This window comes from Onychostruthus taczanowskii, unplaced genomic scaffold, assembly GCF_017590055.1.
Source record: "Onychostruthus taczanowskii isolate IOZ18803 unplaced genomic scaffold, ASM1759005v1 scaffold42, whole genome shotgun sequence".
NCBI lineage: Eukaryota > Metazoa > Chordata > Aves > Passeriformes > Passeridae > Onychostruthus > Onychostruthus taczanowskii.
The window spans coordinates 6035465-6056153 of NW_024501682.1; the positions used below are offsets into that span (position 1 = coordinate 6035465).

Genomic DNA, 20689 nt, shown 5'->3' on the forward strand with positions numbered 1-20689 from the left:
TCAGAGTACGTGGCTATCATTCCCTAGGCATCCACAACAAAAACAAGTTTGTAGTCATGACTGAAGATGTAGAAACTGCTGTGATCTAAACCAGAATTACAATATCAATGGCATCATGGAAAACTATTTGCTTCAGGAAAATATTGCTCAAAATCTATCTGTATGCTTTTCTCAGTAATATCTTGTGCATACAGAGTGACTCTTCTGCAGTCCTAGAAATACATCTTCATAGCAAAAATTATGGTATGTGTTTTACTGTGTGATAAATAATGCAGCTATCCTGCTGGTAAACCCTGGGGGACAATATATTTCAGACTTGCTGTGAGACAAACTGCAAAGAACAGTGGGGCAATATTAACTCTATCTAACAATAATCATAAAATATTGCAGCACTTTTTGTTTCTGCAAGGATTTTGCAAAGGGATAGCTAGCTAAATAGAGGTCATTATGCTACAGTAAATAAACACCTTCCTAGCTTTGAGCAAAGGTTCGGATATGCTTAGTAGCATGTTGAGGATGTTGTGCTCAGTATTCTAATGCTTTAATTTCAGTGCAAAACACAGGCAAGAAAAGCACCAACTGTGCATCAGCCTCCAGTGGTTTAAAAACACCTTTCTTCAAAGGCTAGAGGCAATATATCCCTGCTAGTAAACACACAGTTCAGTAGTTTGGTGTCAAAATGTGAAAAAAAATCAAAAAGAAGGAGAAACTTCCTCCTGCACTCAACAAGTGCTTTAAAAAGTGGGGGTAAAAATGATCTCTTAAATCAGAGATATATGACCTCTACTATGAGGTCATATATCTACTGCTGCATGCTTTCTATTCAGAAGGAACTTCACGAGTTATAGAAAAACATTTATTACCTAAATAAAAGATATTTCCATAAATTTCTGTAAGCTTTCTCAGGCCAATAAATTTGGCAGAGTAGGGTTTAGAAACTTTGAATGAAAACCATACAACCATTCATTGTTAGTTGCTGCTCCTAATCTCATTTCAGACGCATCCATCAGATGGAAATCTTGTTTACAAGAAAGTGAACAAAGAAGGAAGGTACTGCAAATATTTTTGCCAATATGTACACACCAGAGTATTTACACTAAACATGCACACAGATAACTTGAAGGCTTTTTGGCTGCTTTCCAGCTGAGCCATTGGAAAACCAAACTATTATAGTGTAACTTAGGTCACTGATTGCATAGCATATTTGTCAAATTACAAATAGCAAACATTCAAAGCACGAGCCGAGGTGAGAAATATGTAAGCAATCCTCAACCTAATGTGTATTTTACAGACCATTAATCAAATAATTCATAACAATAAATGTGTAAGTCAAAAATCAGCTGATGACTAGACGAGAGAAGGGACTAATTTATTTTTTTAGAAAACAAGTCCCTTCCTCACTTCATGTTCACTCCACACAATTTGCTACTTGAAAAGCGTGCCCTCAGCATCCTAGCATGTATCATTATTGCTGGAAAAACCACCTGCTTACAAGATAACTAATAGCACCACAGCAAAATCCTCACAGAGAAAGGGTTCTGTTATCTTGCAGGGTGACACAGGTTGGAAGCAGAAGCAACAGCACTGCATTTATAGCCACTTGCAGTAAAAATGATGAAAAGATTACAGTTGCTTGGGTTTGACAGTAGCTATCATATGCTGGTACAAATTAATTTAAGATTAAGCTATAGATTATTTTACACTGAACTCACGCTCTGTACTGGGAAGTTTCATGCTGTACCCTGCTGTACCTAAAACTTTAAAGTTTGGCATTCACTGTTGAGATCTGCTTTTGGTCTGTTAGAAACTAATGATGCTCTGCCACTTCATTCTAAAGATATTCATGACATGTTGAACTCACAGTATCATTCTTCATGCGGTCCACCAGTTTCCTAACCTGTTCAGGAACATCCCTAAAAATAAAAGAAAAATAAAACCATAAAATACATTAATAAAAATTTAAAGAAAGAATCCTGCACAGGTAACAAAGCAAAGAGGAAAGCTGACATGAATGGACATCAAAAACCAAAAAACCCCAAAGAAAGTCCAATTTTCATTGAATGTAATATATGACATCGCCAACAAAGGCTATGTTTTGAGACAGGGATGGAAAAAGAAAAAAGAGAAAATAATTAGCATCCAACAGGCACTGGGCTACTTTGCAAATGCTGCATAGTTTCTCTTTTAACAACTATAAAGAAAATGCACTTTTCTCTTCCCACCATCAGACAGATGCTATCAATAGACATAGCTCTGAAGCATCTGTGCTCATACCAATGTTATTATACAGCTCCAAGGCACTGAAGTAGGTCTTATAAGAACAGCTACCAGTGGAAAAAAAAGTAGGATATGAATTGCACTGAAGAGGGTGCACAGTTATCTCTAGATAATTCCCGGCTCTGGCAGACCAGGAATTAAACAGCCCACAACTTTCTCAATCTCTACACAAACTCTTGGTCCTGATGACAAGAGGGTTTGAATGTATCTCCTAAAAAGTAGAGATATCTTTTGTCTGATTCACAACAAGACAGCTTTCTGAGTAATGCCTGTAAAATGCTGTGGCTTTCTTGGCTGAAAATGTCAGAGAAAGTATCTCTTTTGTTGCTAATTTATTTGCAGTTTTTCTAATCATTGTCAAAGTCCTCATCACATTTCTTTGCCTTCATGCTACAGTTAGGATAAAAAATATTTGCCTATTAGACTTACTGTGCTCCTGCCAAAGTCCAGGGTTTGGGCAGCAGCACACTAAGTCTAATAGGCAAATATTTTTTATTCACAAGGAATTTTATAGAAAAAAATAAAATTCCTATTAAAATGAAATGTTTTCCTCTTACTCTGCACGAGCTCCAGCCACAGCTTGGTTTAATGAAGCATTGTGTGAATTCTGTGTTCCAGTGCCAATGGAATACCCTATCAAGGATGGGTTGAACTCACGAAGAATATCTGCGGAAAGAGACAGCACCCTGAAATATTGTTTCCTGCAGCAGGTAACAAATGAGGCAATAAAGGTTAGACTTTAGTAAAAGACTTTAGGAGATAGCTATTAAAGGTTCATTTTTTTTAAGTATAATAAACATGGAGATTCATCACCATACAACCATTTCCCTGCCCTCAAGATTTCTGAATTTCATGAATTCAGATATGTCATGACCTAACACAACCATCTTGGCTAGCAATGCCTTTTTGCCTGGTAAGCAAGGCTGGGTAATCATATACTCAGGCAGGAGAATCTCATGCCATCATGCTCTAACTGCAGACAGGTTGGGATCAGATCCTTTAGCCTGATGGCCCCAGATGTATTAACCCCAAAGACCCCAGATTCCCTTCTAGATCTTAGGTTACAAACCAGCCTTACAAACACCTCAGATCTAAAATGTCCTGACCTTTAAAAAGCATGTAAAATCTGATCTTGTAATGTGATTCTGCCCCTGCCTAAAACAACTTTCCCATATAGTCAAAATAGTTTCTTTAGGCTATGAGCTAAGACCTTTGATTCATCTGCGACCAAACACATTTTAGACAGAACTATAACCAACAGAAAATACTGAAACAACCAAAACCTAGGAATTACAAAACACATAGTTAAGTCATGCACAACATATTACAGCCTGGTTGTTAAGCAACTTTTACTCAGCAGTGGACATTAAACACAAAGGGATTGCTTGTGTCACACTACAAATTTTAACCTTTTTCTCCTGTCTCCTTTTATAATAGCAGGCACCACATATTTATCAAATCTACATAAAAAGCCACTTACTTGGTAGTGTCGTAACTGTGCTTATGTTTTCATTTCCTCCAACACTGTTAAGAAGAAAGAACAGGAAAAAAGTGTTGGTAAGGTACGGTGGACTCGGCAAGGCAATGGACAAGGTAGGAGAGTGCCCCCTTTTGGGGTTACCGCACAGGCACAGAGCACGCTGCTGGCCGTGCTGAGCCCAGCCACGCTCTGGGTGCCTGTCCCAGGGGGCACACATCGGAGACACTCAGCTCCAGCAGAACAATCATATTAGAAGCCCTGTACAGCAGCTGTCCTTTCAGCTCCTTCACGTGTTTTGGCATATGTTTAAACCCAGCTGAAATTAGATTTTCTTTTCAAAGCTGCCACCTTTGCTACAGTTGTATCTATTAAAATATTTATAGCTTCCATGTTTAGTTAACAAATCTAACCAAAACAGAAAGTTCTAGAAGCATATATTTCAGAGTGATAAGTAAAATCAATACCTTCACCTTCCTCACACTCACATTTCACTCAACTGGAAGAATACTCCTAGATGGTGAAATTCACCATTATGTCTGTGTGCTCTTTATTCTCCTTCATGCTGAAAAAAATACTAGCATACTTGTTGCAAAAAAAATCTCCATGGATTACTATTAAAGATCAAAATACAAAATGTTTGACTTAGAACACCTCCATAGTGTCCCTTTAATGTGGAACAGATTTGAAGTGCAAATGGAGGTGCTTGAAGCCAAGCTGCATGGTGGCACCATGGTCTAGTGAAAAGTGAACACCCTGGTCTAGTGAAAAGTGTCCCTACCCATGGCATAGGGGTTGGAACCAGATAATTAAGGTACCTTCCAACCCAGGCCATCCTATGATTCTGCGAAGGTGTTTAAACTTCTTCTAAAGTTGCAGTGTCTTAGATTGGTAAAAAATTATTAACAGAAGATCAGTCTGACAAGTTGGTGTTAAATTATACAGTTGCAGATTCACTAGTGAGCGTGACTGCCTTTTTCCAAAGTCTTTTTGATGTGTCTAACAACATGCTGCATATGTAAAAGTCTGTATTGACTCATAATTGATAAACTGTTCTTCATGACGTAAGCAATACTAGGAAAGGATCAAGGAAAGAGATACTGCATATAACAGCAGAAAATATTTTTTGTAGACTACATTTTAAATGAGACAAATGGGTGATGTGGGCCACACTGGGCAAGAGCAGACAGGGTACAGAAAGAGCAGGGACAGAAATGCAGAATGGGTAAGTGATGCAATGGCAATGGAGTTTAGAAGACCCTGTTCCAGGGTCTTCTACAACCGTGAGATTGAAAAAGGACTTCTTAAAAAGGACCCCATTTTTCTGTGTACCCACGTCTGTTCCACCCATGCTACATTGTACTCTAGATAACCACTAGTTGGAGCATTTTCTTTATCATGAGTAATAGTCCAGCCATGTGCTGTCATGCAAAATGATCCAGTTTCCAGAAGCCTTCATTTGCTACAAAAAACAACTATATTGATCAAAACTGAAGAAAATGGATTCCCTCCCACTGAGGGGAAAATTTCTGGGACTCACCTCCAAGAAAGACCTCGGTACTGAGTCAGGACATCCAGAACATCATGGGGTCTGGATCCTGCCCCATTAGCTGCCTGGAGGAAGAAAAAGAGTTCACCTTCAGAAAATAAGCATTGCTACAGTAACTAGTTCTCTGACTGATCCTAGTGAGAATAATTTAAAAGCACATTAATGAAGCAAGCTATGTCATCTTCCCAAAATAGAACAGATTCCTGTTCTCAAGAAGTTCAAAGGCTGAAGGTATTTTAACTCCACTCCAGTGAACTACTCTCTTCTATCAACTTCATGATTAGATCAAGTGGGGGAAAATTACTTGAGAATGTTCAAAATATTCATATAACTCTAAATTTACATAAGGAATAAATATGACAGTAGTGGTTCTGAATTAATAATTTATATAATGTTGCTCACATTAAAAAGTTGTACAGTGATTTTACGTCTTTCCCAATTCCTCCAAGGAAATAGACTACAAAGATTAAATGTGATAATTAGCACAGAACATGTAGGAAACATGAATTATTATATGAACAGTAAAGCAGTCACCACTGATTGGAGAATCACAACCAGACAAGGGGTAATGAGCTTACATAGTGCAAGGAATAGTGTTAAAATAAAAAAAAATCTCAAGGCAAGTTCCACTTGACACACCTGATGTTCTATTGCAATTTTAATCATATATTGAATTAGTATGAATCACTATGGCTTTATAGGCTTTGGTATTATCATATATACATTGTTCATAACATACAGAGACACAGATATACACAATCAGATACACAACTTTTTGTTCTTCAAGCTGCTCACTAATAGCTTTCAGGGCCAATACCTTGGGAGCTGCCAAAAATTGAAAGAAATTGTAAAGAAAAGCAATTGTTGCAAGTCCATTACTGCAGAATAGTTTTGCTGCTACACAATCTAATCTTATATTTCTTCCTTGTGTGGCACTCTTGTGGACTTCAAATGGGAACTTTGCACTCAGATTAGACTCATGATCTGACTATCAATCAGCCAAGGCAGAGTATGGAAAAAAATGTGAAAAACGTGTTTAGCTTAATGCGGCATAACTGTATGTATACAATTTCCCAGGTTAAAAAATCAGAAATTTCATTGCAAGTTTTTCATTGCTAACTTTATCAATGGCTATCTAGTGATCTTTACTTACTGTGAGTGAATCTCCCAGGGCAGCAATCACCCGAATATCTGCCGGTTTCAAATTATGAACTAAAAAAATAAACAAAAGGTAGTGTAAGGGAAAGAACAAAAGAAAACTACAAATTGTGATGGTTATTAAAAGTTTTCCTCAGAATAAGCATAATAAATCATTGCAAAGACAGAATTTTTAATATCCATGACAGCATCAGTTGAGAATGACAGAGACTGATAGGCATCAAATCACAAATTATTCTTGGTACGATAGCTGAGCAGTAGCTACAATGACAAAGGAAGCAGCAAGATTGCAGTCTTGCATTTGTTCTTCCTCAAATTTCATTTAACTGGTGAAAATGACTGAAAAGCAGGCACAGCTCTGGTGCCAGCACAGATTCTGAGGAATGACAAAACCTACCCAAGCAACTCCATATGGGTTTTTGCATTAACAAGAGCCCCCTACAGTTTCTTTTCCCCTGGAAATGAAGGACCTGACTGCTCCCTATCTTTTCCATTGTCACTTCTTTGTTTGTACACGGAAGATGCAGCTGCATAAACTTTCATCACCTTTGAGGTAGTGAACTCACATCTTCCTGTACAACCACTCAAGTTGTTCCAAAAAGACTCTTAAAAACCACAGTCACCAAAGTGTACTTCTGCAAAGAAAAGAGTACTTCTCCTGAATAAACCCAAGTCTGTTCTCCTTCTGTCATCAAATGAAGTAGCTCTGTGACAAAAAGGCATAGTACTATACCTGAAACTGGAACTGCATCAGAGGGAACCCGGTCAGGACAGGGCATGTTTGTTCCATAGCTCCTCTCCTGCAAAGACAGGGCAAAACTTCACATCAGTCTCACTCTATTCTGGTCATGCTAAACTATTTACATCTCAGAGCATTAGATTAATGGAATCCTCATGTATTTTGTGTACAACTACCCAGCTCAGCCTGCCCTCAGTCTGTGCCTTTTGGAGGCAGACACAAACTCAGCCTGCTCAGAAGTTGTGCAGCCTTACAAGTGCAGCACAACTCTTGCCTACTAGTGGGGCTAGTTGTTTTGGACTCTGAGCCATGTTGTGCTCAACTATGCAACATTTGGTGTGCCCATATCCCAAACATCTTTTGCAAGAAACTGTTTGAAGGTCCCTGAAATATCCTAGCACAAAACCATACCTTGTCAGCAGGCCATGAGCCTGCCTTCTGCATATGCGGTCCTGTATGTGCAGCCAAGGGTTTGCCCTCCTGGCTCTTTTGGGTTGCAGCCTACTGACAGAAATATCCCCAAAATCTACTGTTAGTGAAGAGCTGACCGTCAATATACCAGAGCAAAGCACTCAAAGATGTGCTTTGGCTCCAAATCTCTCAGCAGTATTCCTTCAGTAGGATAACTTGCCTAAGGAAAAGATACTTGTATGTCTTGTCCCATTTTTCTGGATGGGGTTTTAAATTTTTAATTAAAAAATGCAACAAACAACCACAAACATAACATAATATTGCTCCTTACATCCTCAACACCTCCTACACTACAGCTATTTCCAAAAATCAGAGTGGTAGGTACCATTGCCTCATGTCAAGGTCTCTACACTCCAGGTAACCAAAAAAACAGATGGCACTATATTCAAATGTGAACAGAAATGCATCTTACAACTCCAGTTACAAACAGGCCATTTTGTCTAGATGGTCTAGGCATTGTGTTCTGAAGCATGAAAATGAACATTATCAACTCACTCTGTTCCTGCTTGGGAACACCAAGTTCTTCTCAAAATCAGAGTACTCTGACTTAAAAAACACAATCATGGGTCTTTTTCTCCACACATATAGACTGAAATTATCTCACAAAAAAAAAAACCAAACAAACAAAATATAGACTGAAACTATCTCACAAAAAAAAAAAACCAACCAAACAAACAAAAAAACAACAACAAAAAAACCAATATTCTTGTTTTATTATGGCAATAAACAAGACTAAATCAGACCCACACAGTAGTTGGATCTAATCTAGTTTCTTCCATAGTAAGACTAAATAGCCTCATTTTCACTTTCTTCTTATCCCAGGGAAAATAACATTTTTATCCAGATATTTAGCATAGGCTCTTACAATTGAAGGAAAGACTCACTTTAGGCTACCTGAACACACCTACCTTACTCACACTCTACAGAACTCACCAAGGAGAGAATGTGCTATTAAACATCTGACTATTTAGTCCAGCACAGAAGTAAAAAGCTGGAGTTCTGCATTTAGTTTTCCCAGGTAGCATTGCTTATTTAGGCTACAACATGCTCTTACCCAGCTGCCCCACTCCCTGGAATACACCCAGTCCATTGACGCAAACAGTCCTGCTATACCTGAGGTGTTTCTTTGTGGTTTGATGGCCTCAGGGAAGAGGAGTAGTTACTATTTCTGTACGTAAACAAGTATGGATTTTCCTGCAGAGTGAAGAGAGTATGTTTACCAGCGCTGGTGGAAACACATCAGCTGACGTTAAAGTCTTCTGGCTACATTTTCTGAGAGAAAAAATCTTTACAGTATTAATTTCTGAATGAACATTGCATCAATGAAGTAAACCAGGTTAGACTTGAAAGTTAAGCCCAGGTCTGAAGCCCTATCCTAGGTATGCTCTAGGCACAGCACCACCTCCTGCCTTAAACATCAAACAAAACATAAAATTCTATGTCTTTGATATTTTAATTGCTGTTCAGAAGCTTTTGGATGCCAGTAATATTTTATCACTACCAAATTATTGAAGTCAGAGCTTAAATGCAAAAGCATACAAGAACCTGTTCTTTGAACATGAGATGCTCCAATCCTGACTACTGACATCTCCAGGGACTAAATGAGTAAACCGTGGCAACAGAGGCAAATCACAGAAAATCTAGATTATATAAAATATATGGATTCAATTTTATTGGTGACACAAATTTGAATATTGATAATGCACCTCATACCGGCAATTAATAAATTCAGATTAGCTAGATATATTTTTGGACCAAAAAAAATTTGACAGAAATTATTTAACTAAATTTTGTCAAAAGTTCTTTTTGTCAGAGCTTCATCTATAGAAAATAAAGACTCTGTGTCAATGAATTTTAGGAACACAGCACAGTAACTTGGGCAAACGCACATTCCCAAAAACTTCAGAAAACAAAAACAGTATTTGAAAACTTGGAAATTCTGCAAAGAACAAATAAAATCACAGAATAACAAGGAAGCCCCTTTACCTGAGATGGACACTGGACAATTTTTGTGTCACCATAAGGCTGCTTCTGTCCAACTGGCTGCATCTGGAAAGGGAGAGAACAGAGGAATTGTACACATGCTGTGTGTGGGAGGGAAGGGAGAGGAGCAGCAATGCAAAGGCTCTAGTGCCTGAAGTTCTCCACCAGGATCATAAACATATATCTAAATATATGTATTTAAAAATATCTTTTGCTTATGATAAATATTTATCTATGCATAATATACCACATGTATACCTACAAAAGCAAGGAACTGAAAACAAGTCCTCTCACGTGAGCAGTCTTCCCGTCATGACTAAAACTTTCATCCAAACATTAATTTGGCTTTTGAGAATGCTGACTCTGTAAGTGTTGATTGTTTATCCTACAGTAAGAATTTAGTGCAATACAATATCCTACCTTTCAGAACTGTTTCATTATCTACACTCTCACACATGCTAGGTAACACCAAAAGGAGCTTTCCTACTCCATACAGAGACTTAATAACATTTATGTTTGTTTGCCTTCTTGAAACAAGATGGAGAGGGGATTATTGTAACAAAAAACTATGGAATTATTCAGAAAATAGTGGCAGCACAAAGGGGCAAATACCAAAAATAATCACTTCACCTGTTCAGGCAGCTTGCTGAGTGCTAATTAAATTGCAATCACACACAGAGGAATTGGCTGAGGGTTTAGATCCCTCAGTGCATGCCTGCTCAGCTTGGCACCAGCAGCTGCCAGGACCAGCAGCCTGCACAAGAAGCAGGATGTAAGGGACTGGAAAACACAACAGCAGCAAGCTTGATGTCACCAATACACTCTGCACAGGAATGCTATATTCTACTTTGATTCTTCCATCAATGAAAATAACACGAAAATTCAGAGAAATAGAGAAGAGGCTTACAGAGTTTATGTTCTTTGAGAGAAACATTTGAAGAAACAGTCTGCTTTTTTGTAGGGGAGTCGGGGAGAATGAAACTAATTTCCCCAAAACGTGTAAAATAATGACGCTCAGAGAAAAGATACATTGGGATACTTTCCCATCCTCCTAGGAAGAAACAAAGTAGCTATTTAATCCCATTCTTAAAAGAAAATGCACTTCCAACACAGACTCATCCCACAAAACATGGGATACATACAATACAGTATTTCTTGAATAGAAATTAAGTTCAAACAAGTATTAGACACTTGCATGTGTTGGGAGTGGCGTGAAAAGAACAAATTTCTCCAGAAGGTAGTAAGTCCCAGCTGGCTCAGACACTCTGCTCTCCCAGCAAAGGCTGGCAGGTCCCATGCAGCTCAGCTGCACGGTCCTGGCCAGGGAATGGGGCACCAGGGCTGTGCTGTGGCCACCAACCCGCCCCCGAATTCTAGCACATCTGTCATGCAGGCACAGTGTGTGGGTCTGCTCTGGTACTCTGCAGGTTCTGAGGCAGCACAAACCCCTGAACAGAGAGAGGCATGGGCAGCCTCCTGCCATGCTGTTCACTTTTGGGCTTTTGCCTGGTTTTAGTTTTTTGGCTGCAGGATAGGGTTGGGTTTTGTTTCTGTAATACAAAAAAGTGCCAAAAGACAAGCTCTTAGCCTTATGAAGTTCTTCACATACATGAATGCAGCTTTGCCCTCAGATATATATCCAGAGGTAAAATTGAATAATTCTGGCAAATGCCTATGATCAGGCTCTCTGTGGTAAACATCAAAGCTGTCCAATTACACAGCTTTTCCAATGTCATTTATCTGACGTTCTCTGACTACACAGCCAACCCCTCTCAGTTTTCCAATGTCATTTATCTGACTGTTCTCTGATGTGCTTAGCATATGATTTGCATTGGTCCTAGAGAGTCAGAACAGTTTTGGTCAAATATCCAGCCCTGCCTAGGACAAGCCCTTAGGACATGATGGCTCAGCTTCTTCTCGGTCAGGCTGAAGTGCAGCCCTAAGGCAAATTGCCACTAGATTTTCAAGGTTTTGCCCTTTGGCCAATAAGCAGGTAATTATACCAGGAAAGAGGCTGGTACCAAGCCTCAAAACAAGGTCCTGACAGCCTGGCAGAGAGCAGGAGAAGGTAAACCTCTGAATGCAATTTCATTCTGCTGTTTCCAGGTCCACAAGTCAGGATCCTGATTTTCTATCACCTCCCAAGACTATGTTATGGGTTTTTTAAAATTTTTAAAAGAAGTCAGCCTAAACTGTTGGCTAGATTTCCCAGCAGAACTGGAGAGACCTTTATCAGGCGAGGACACCTGCTAGTGCTTTTTATGCTGAACGCATCTTTCATATCTTCTTTTACATCACAGCAGAACACATGCAGACAAGGCAATCACAGGCAGACAAAGGAGCAGCCCTGAAAGGCTCCCTTCTGATGATTGCTACTGCATTCTGAAAAGTCCACCTAATCAAAGTCAGGAAAAGAGATGGCAAAATTAGTTGAGGGAGTTGTTACCACACAGTCTTCCTTCAAACCTGTGGCAAGATGTGGGTTTGCCACATTTTGCTCCTCCTCCAGCTCACCTAGGCTGCCCCCTCACTAGAGTAATCACCTCACATTGAGAAAAGACACTGAAATAAAGCAAAGGTGTTTGTCTCCCTTATGACCGTGCTTTGGTTCTGGTGGCTCCACAGCATGCTCACTGCCCAAATCTGGGTAACTGGCCCAGATGCAGCCAGCCTTAAAAGCACAGCTTCTTTTTGCTTACGGTTTTTCACCTCTGCTATTTTCACAAAATGAAAGCTCCTGGGCAATCAGAGTGACAAGAATAGAGTAGCATGCCGCAGAATGGGTTGCTCAAGGACAGAGCAGAGGAGGACAAATAAAGTCTGTGCAGAAAAGGATTAGAGACAGAGAAATGAAACAGAGGGCATCTATTTTATGATGGAAGAACTGAGGTAGGAACCATGACATCATCATAAGGAATATCACAGATAACAGCAAAGGAGATAAACAGACCCAGCACGGCTGTTCCAAGGTTACCACTGCAATAGGATATCAATTTTTAACTCCTTGGCTCCTACTAACTAAGTCCTACTAGCTTTAACTAAAAGACAACATATTTTAATAAAGTGACTGTACTATTCTTCTAGATACATAGTCTGGTGATGGTAGAAGCCTATTCCTGCAAATCCTGCTTCTTTAAATGATATGGGCTACAACAGCATTATCACTGCTTGAGGTAGCATTAAAGAAAACAGCTGGATAGGATATCCAACTCTAGAGGACATAACAAGTGCTCCTCAAGGTTGTCTATCACCTTTTCATCATGAGCAACAGCAGCATAAAGATGATGGTTAAGGAGAAGACAGTGGCATAGGACTCATTAGTACAGCATGGTGGGGGATGCAGGATATAGGACAGAGTAGACAGGAGTATTATTGCTATAATGTCAGGTTAGGACAAGCCTCAGTCATCCTGTGCTGTGCTGTCAAAGAAGTAAGATTAGTAAAACCAGGATATCTCACAGCTCATTTAGTCCATGAGGCTTCCCAAAGGGTTACTTTGAAAACCTTTCTGAAAAGTCCTTAGTAGAAAGTAGCAGCAGAGTGAGATTTGTCTTGGAAGTATAGGGCATTAGCATTATTCAGGAGCAGCCTCCCTGCGCAGCTGAGGATAGCAGCCATGGAATAATTTTTGTATTCTTCCTTCCCCTGCCTCTTTGCTACTCAAAGCCTGGCTCGTGCAGGGTTGCTACTAGTCATCCGGACCAAGTTCAGCAAGAAACAGTCTCTGTGGTACTGCTTACCATGTTGTTCCAGAGGCCCACAGCCATGAAAATGCAATCTTCCAGAATTTCTACTTTTGTCTTTGATGTGGTAACCAAATCATCCTTGCCCTGAAAGAGAAAGTATCTTGAGCATCATAAAATAATTAAGAGTATGGAAAGATTAGTTATTCAGTGACAGAAGTTCTCAATCCATAAAACAATACTCATATCCACAAGAAAATCAATCTTTGGTATTCTCATTAAGCCACTTGCCACTGATGCCAGTTACTACTGGTGTGTCAAGATAGAAAAATGCTGTTTCAGTAAATGCTGCACGTCAACAGGACAAGAAGAGCAGAGCAATAACACAGCATGGTCACAACAGTGACACAAAGTAGAGCAGGAAGACATAGATGTGAACACATTAATCATTTGAATAAACAACACTGCTAGTTTATACATGCCTTTAAAGATTAGAAACATGCAGAATTTGTCTTAAGCGGGCATGCTGAATTTTAAATGAAATGTAACTGCTGGAAGAGTTTGGAAGGTTACACATGGTGGCCTGCAGGCATACCACAAACCAAAAGAAATAAAGACTCCACCTATGACACATGATGGCATTCAAAGAGCAAGTCACTAACAGAAAAAGTAAAGCCATGAAAGTTAGAAGTCTGCTATTTGCATACAGACCAGCCATCTACAAAAAAAGCCTGGCAAAAGACAACCCCAGCACCAGCAACAAGATTTTGCAACACCACAAATCCTTTGTTTTCCTGGAAAAATAATTTCTTCTCCCAATTCACTTTGTTCTGATACTGATCTGAGGGAGCAATGGAATTACCTCAAATTCATGGAGCTGTTATCATGATTCTCAAAATCATGACCATGAGTCATTATCAACCCATTTTACAAAAAAACACTTAGTGTGATGGATTTTGATACCTCACACCAAGTGAGCAATTCTCCAGAAAGTAATATTCTCCCTCTCCATTCAAGATGTTAGACAACCTTGACCTTTCAACTTCCCTTTAAAACCACTTATAACAAAACCATGCCTGACATCCTGGGCAATCCCATCTTCATTCCCTACTGCCTACACCAGAAAAACAGTGAGTTCCCAGACTCCTTGCAGGGATATAACTGTACTTTCTAATAGTTTACAAACACCTTTATCTTTTGTCCCTCTAACCCTTCTAAATACTTCACATTACCCACCTTTTTTCCTTTGTTGTCAAACACCTGAGCATAAACAGGGATGACTATGTTGGTGACTACAAAGATATGGAAAAATCAGCAGCACTGACAGCTTCCAGACACTTGTGCTTTTAGGTGCAGAGGTGCCATAGCTTGATTTATCCTGGAGCATAGCATTCAAAAAACACAGGATCTCTGACTTGTGCTGTTTAAACCAAGTTCCACTCTCAGGACTTCTGTGTCTGGTCCTGAGGTATGTTCTTCCTGTGCCTGACTACCCTTATCTTCCAGAATTACACAGCCTAGGACAGGAAAGCCTGAACACTGCAATCAGTCTCAGCAGACACAAATCAGAAAGAATGGAGCAGTTTGAGTTTACTCACCAGTCCGAGCAGCAGATTTCTTCCTTGGAGAGAAGGCTGAAGAACAACAGTGAAGTCATCCTTTTGATCAAACCTCTCAGACTCCAGTAGTTTTTCCAAAGCATCCTAAATAGACAACCATTTAATGAGATAAGTATTATTGGGTAGAGAGTATAATGTACATGTGATTCATCAGGGCTTAAAGTACATTTAAATTATCCCCATCCCTAATAAACCACAGAAATAAAATTGTGTAATCCAGAACAAACACAGTAATTTAATGAAATCTTGTTATACAACAACTCAAAAATCCTTGTCGCTATAAGAAAGATGGTTTACCATCATTTTCTTTAAAAGGGCAGCAAGCTTAGCAAGGCAATGAAATGTCATGTTTATTGCCACCTTGGCATGTTTAAAAGAAACTCTACACAACTGTCTTTGTCTTAACAGAAAATTTCCCTCCTCTAAATCATGTGGCATTTTACTGGACAAGATGGATCATTTCTCTGATGGGATATGAAAAATCCTAGGTTGCCAAAAGTTATACAGACATTTAAAACTTAAAGAGATACTAAGATCACTCAGGTATAGAGAAAATTTATTGTCAATATTCCTGAGAATAATGGGATTGGAATTGCTATGGATGTGTGATAGAAACTTCCTCACTGCTACTCCTCCCTTACCTTCTTGCTTCAGGCAAATCTGGCAAATGAATAGACATGTCTAGCAATATGAGAGCCAAACAACAGAGAAGATGCTATACCTGATAGGACCACCTCAGTATGTTATCATGTAATGTGGAGTGTTCAACATAATTGCACTGATTCCTGCAGAAAAGAATTCAAAAACATGAAAGACATTATGAATTTTTGATAAACAAGGTGGATAGCATGAATTCTTCTAAGCCACTGACAATCACATACTAAAGACTAAATTGTTCTGTTTGTAGAAAATGCTACATGGAACATGCTAATTTTTGATATAAACATAGAATTACATATACTCCCATATCCAGAGCTTTGTATCTCTTTTTGATTTGAAAGCCTAGTCAGTTGACAAGTATGCCAGACTTAGATTAGCACAGGATCTCACAAGCTAGCAACATGCTCAAGTTTAAAATAACAGCTGCACTGGTTTTCAAACATTTCCCTCCCTATACTCACACAGGAAAATTGAACAAACTCAAAATACTTCCACAGGAACTTTTTCTTTAGTCTTTGACTTGAAGACCTGCATCTAGAAATGTGGATGGAAGTTGCAGAAGTTTATACATGCTAAAGGATGATTGGCACTGTCAGATTTCTGACCTGCAAGGTGAGATCAATATACTGCATATTTTTGAAGCTAGCTGGAGAATTCTGAGAGTTCCTAAAGGTGTAGATGGGAACAATATAAGATACACATAAGATTAGTCAGGTTCCAGAAAAATATACTCCCTTGAAATTTCCTGGATGGACTGGAATCTGAAAAAGTTTCAGGGGGGTTTGCAGATATAAGCAATAAGTATCTGTCAGGATCCTTTTCACAGAGCTTAGCTAAAGCCATAAAATGAGTGTTTTCTGATAAAGTGCTATTATCACTGCTAGTGAGTGAAAGAAATATGAATTCAAGACAAGAATCTTACCCAAGCCTAACAGAGGAACCTCATAAAAAGAAAGTTACATGCCTAAAAATGGGGTTCATGTACTACTTTCAGTGCAGATGCTTCTAGTTAGTCAGAAATTAGTAAAAGAGGGAACTTTAAACCCCATTATGTCCCAAACTTCAGTGCTTAAAGTTAAGGCACAGGACTGAAAGTGTCAACCACTATTATCCTCTTTGACTCTTGAAATTCCACATTTTGGTATGGATTTATATTTGTCTCTCAAAGCACACTTCATAATGACAACTTAGCAACCAAATGCTGGAGGTCCTTATCTGGGACAGGATCTGGGACTGAGGTCATCTAACAAACTAGTGGGAACTGTGTTTATCAACCAGATAAACACAGCTACGAGAACACGCTGACAATAAGAAAGAAAATTGCTTTAAGTACAAAAGCAAATATAGTAATACCTCAGAGGAAAAAAAAAATTAGATCCATTTCATTTTATTTTTAAGGCCTTCAATACGTGGCAAGGCCTATATTCCTGAACACATCTTTTCCACATTTCTCACATTTTACACCTTCATGTTTGTGCAGGAGAAATAAGCTAGGGTGCCCTATGCAGTCACTTCTGACAAGGAAAGCTTCTCTCCCTGTATTTGTCAAGTACATGGTTACATAGCAGCCAGACCTCTTCCCCTGTTTCATCAGAACATCTCTGAGGCTGTATACTTGCAAAGCTTGTGAAACACTTCAGGATGACTATATTAGTACATATGGTGTCCTATGCCACGAGCACAGGGAAAAAAATTACTGTGGAGTAAGACAAAGTGTAATCTCACCAGCTGTAAACTACTACATCATAACTGCTGATGTGCACACTCCTACTCCATACTAAATCGGGACATAAACTACTCATGCTTTTGTTACAAAGTAATGAGCAAGACAGATAAATAGATGCAGTTACCATAAGGAACTAACAACCTGGAAGTTCTCTACCCTAGCATACCCTAAGCCTAAGTAGAATCTTTCCAGCAGCCTAATAATGTCCTTTAAAATCAGTTGTTCATATTGTGAACATTGATATGTAGAAATTTAAACTTTTGAAGCACGTACAGAGCTTCTGACTTGAGAGTTGCAGAACAAAAGTACCACTGAACAAAAAATTGGGGGTAGCTAGATGATGCAGTTTTGTGACCATAATCCAAGTGCTAGATCTGGCTGGGATAGAGTTAACTTTCTTCAAAACAGCCCATACGGTGCTGTGTTTTGGATTTGTGGCTAAAACCATTGATAACAAACCAATGCTTTGGCTCTTGGGGAACAGTGCTTGTACAGCATTGAGGTTTTCTCTTTTTCCATACCTCTGACCCAATATTTAAATATGCTGTCCAATTTGATAGGCTAAAAAGCACTAGCTTCCTAATAAAAATATATCTTTCAGAGAGAGAGCATATCAGAAACAAAGTGAAGACTTAAAATCTTTTACATACTTTTGTATTAAGGGCAGAAAAACAGTTCAGCAGACTGCATCTTAGTCATAAAGTCAGTGCATACACACGCACTGTATAGGTGCAACATATACAGTTGCACTGTCAGTTGCAAAGTCAGTTGCACTGTATATGTTGAACATGAGCAGGAGACAGTGACAAGAAGTTAAGGAAACCTGTTACCTGGCATTACTGTAATCTTGGCACACAAGAGAGGCAGTTGTGAGCTCAGTGGAATCCACTAGATTTACAAAGGCCCTGGGAACCTGCAGTTATAAAGTAAAAATTATTCTTGCTAGATTTGAAATTAAAGATCAGCAAGCAGCAATTATGGTAAATTACATCTAGAACTTCACATGTATTACCTCTGGGATTCTGTCTACATAAATCAATGACCTAAGCCTTTGCCAATTCTGTCCTGAACCCTGATCCTACGCCTGCAATCTAGGATCATCATTTATGAAGTACTTGTGACCATGCTTTTTTGACTGAGACACAGCAATTCATTTTACATAACCAAAATGGCCACCAGCCAACTAAACTGTACTCAAATGAACTTGGGACTACCATTTTTGTGGCAACATAGCAATGCAAAGCTGGGAACGAAACATCCTGCATAATAGCACAAGCACTCGTGCAACCTACCACACCTATCCCCTGTGCAGAAAGCAGCTTTTCATTTACATAATGGTATTTCACTTTCATAAGTGCACATAAACAGATTCTGAAAATAATAGTGGAGAGAATCTGAAGAGAATGTGTGGGTGGAATTTCCCCCATACACAACATTTGTCAAAATCAGTTGGAGAAAAATGAGTGGTTGGGGTCTGATGCAACCAACTGTAGCAGGTTTAGAATATGCTGTAGGCCTTCAATGCAGCAAAACAAAATTAATGGAAGATGCTATTGAAATAATTCAGTTAAACAGTTTATAGTCTGCTTTAGTAGAAATCTATCCTCATCTAGTCTACTATCATTAGTAGATCAAGACACAGCACAGAATGCTTCCCAGAAACCATCCTAGATAAGCAGATAAATCCTAGCTCAGCCAGCTAGAAAACCTTTAGAAAGGCTAGGATTTTTAAATTATCACAAAATGGGAAAAAGGTCTATTATATGTATTTTAATAGATGCTTTCCCTGGTCTGTAAAAGTCATCACCAGGGAGTCAGCAGCCTGTGCACTGCCTGGGTGTTCCACACCAGTAATTAGATACCAGTTACTTTCACCAACAGCCCTGTTAAACATAACTGTCAGACCTAGACAGATGTACTCCAATTTTCACAGAAATAATTTTTAAAATACCCAAAGACTGAGTGGTACATTAGCTTGTGTTGCAAAACAGAGCAGTTACCCATCCATCCTTTCAGTTTGCACGCATCAGCTTTTTAAAAACAGGAGTAAAACATTTAGTGAAAACAAACGGACCCAATGGGTTCATGTTAATGAGACTGGTGTTCTAAGTCATGTGAAGAGTGATACAAGCCCTAGTCTAGTAGGGGAGACTGGAAAAATACACAAAGGATTCAGCTATTCAGGGTTGATGAATACATCTTACCTCCTTATACAAAAAATCCAAGACAGCTGTAAGTTTTTCCAGGTTTTCCTCTATGCAGCTCTGCTGTAAATGAGATGAGAAAGGGCATCAAAACTAGTAGAAAAAACAGTTGCCCATTTCCTAAAAGTCACAAACTCTGTGTGTTGAGCTGTGTACTGAAGGGTTATTAAGAAACACTCTATTCTAAATTCAGCCTCAGTCAGCAACAAGTAAATAACACGGGAACTAGACTTGTAATTTAACTGCCTATAAATAGAGAACTTGACATATAGTAAAAAAAAAAGATAGGGATAGAGAAAAAAAGTATCTTTATACTTGAAGGTGGAAACCAGTTGTTCTGCTAAGACATCTCAGAATAGGGATGGCAAATTAAGTACAGATGTCTATAAATACAAAACACATTGTGTGCCAGGAGCTTCCATCATTGGATCGAGGCATCCCAGCATCCCACACCTAACTACTACTTTGGTTCTCTATGGCAGAGAGCAGAGTATGGGAAAGTGTCTTAACTACCTACTTTGACTGCTAAACCACCCCACAAAGCACTTACCAGTTGTGTGGAAGCATAGGAGGAACATGAGGTTTCAGCACTAAAAAATACTGTGATCAGTTTCCAGTCATTTTGGAAGTCCATCATCTGGGAGAAAAAAATAAAGGAATCACATGACAGGTGACCTATTTGCTATTTTCCTCTCTCACACACAATTTCAAAATTGAACTGTGGGCTCAAAACCAGTAAGATCAAGCAGTAGCCCATGGCCCAGTCCTCACTGTCTTGGTCCCTTCCATTTGACAAACCATCCAGCTTTTCCTTAGAGGACACAGCAAATGGATAGTTAGGCATCAAGTGGTGCAATTAAAGCTGAACACACACCTACAAGAAACTCAGGATAGAGCCTGAAATTGCTGCTGCCATAGGAGGCTCTACTGGAAAAGATGGGCATGGGCAGCTTAGCACAGAACTTGATATTGTCTCTTTCCATCACTGTTGCAGCTTGGCAACAGGATTACTGTATATGAACTGCTGAGAGGGGTCACACTAGTGGGACAAAGACTGGAATAAAAAAATCTGAGAGCTAGAGCCCTGCTCAGATGTGCTGTGTTTATTAGGCAATGCTGTACAGTCCTGAAGAGCCTTGGTTA

At 39.1% G+C, this 20689-nt stretch overlaps 1 protein-coding gene across 1 annotated transcript in view; it reads right to left on the reverse strand.

Moving 5' to 3' along the window:
• The window catches only part of PLB1 (phospholipase B1), an 83477-nt gene that overhangs the window by 46413 nt on the left and 16375 nt on the right, over positions 1-20689 (reverse strand). The window contains exons 11-25 of the mRNA XM_041413558.1: positions 20097-20183; positions 19547-19609; positions 18173-18255; positions 17250-17261; positions 15678-15741; positions 14936-15040; positions 13395-13484; positions 9658-9720; positions 8785-8865; positions 7195-7261; positions 6457-6515; positions 5295-5368; positions 3758-3801; positions 2835-2943; positions 1862-1913 (exon numbers count right to left, since the gene is read on the reverse strand). Of these exons, the coding sequence (XP_041269492.1) occupies positions 1862-1913; positions 2835-2943; positions 3758-3801; positions 5295-5368; positions 6457-6515; positions 7195-7261; positions 8785-8865; positions 9658-9720; positions 13395-13484; positions 14936-15040; positions 15678-15741; positions 17250-17261; positions 18173-18255; positions 19547-19609; positions 20097-20183 (1053 nt within the window). The remainder of the gene's footprint in view (positions 1-1861; positions 1914-2834; positions 2944-3757; positions 3802-5294; positions 5369-6456; positions 6516-7194; positions 7262-8784; positions 8866-9657; positions 9721-13394; positions 13485-14935; positions 15041-15677; positions 15742-17249; positions 17262-18172; positions 18256-19546; positions 19610-20096; positions 20184-20689) is intronic.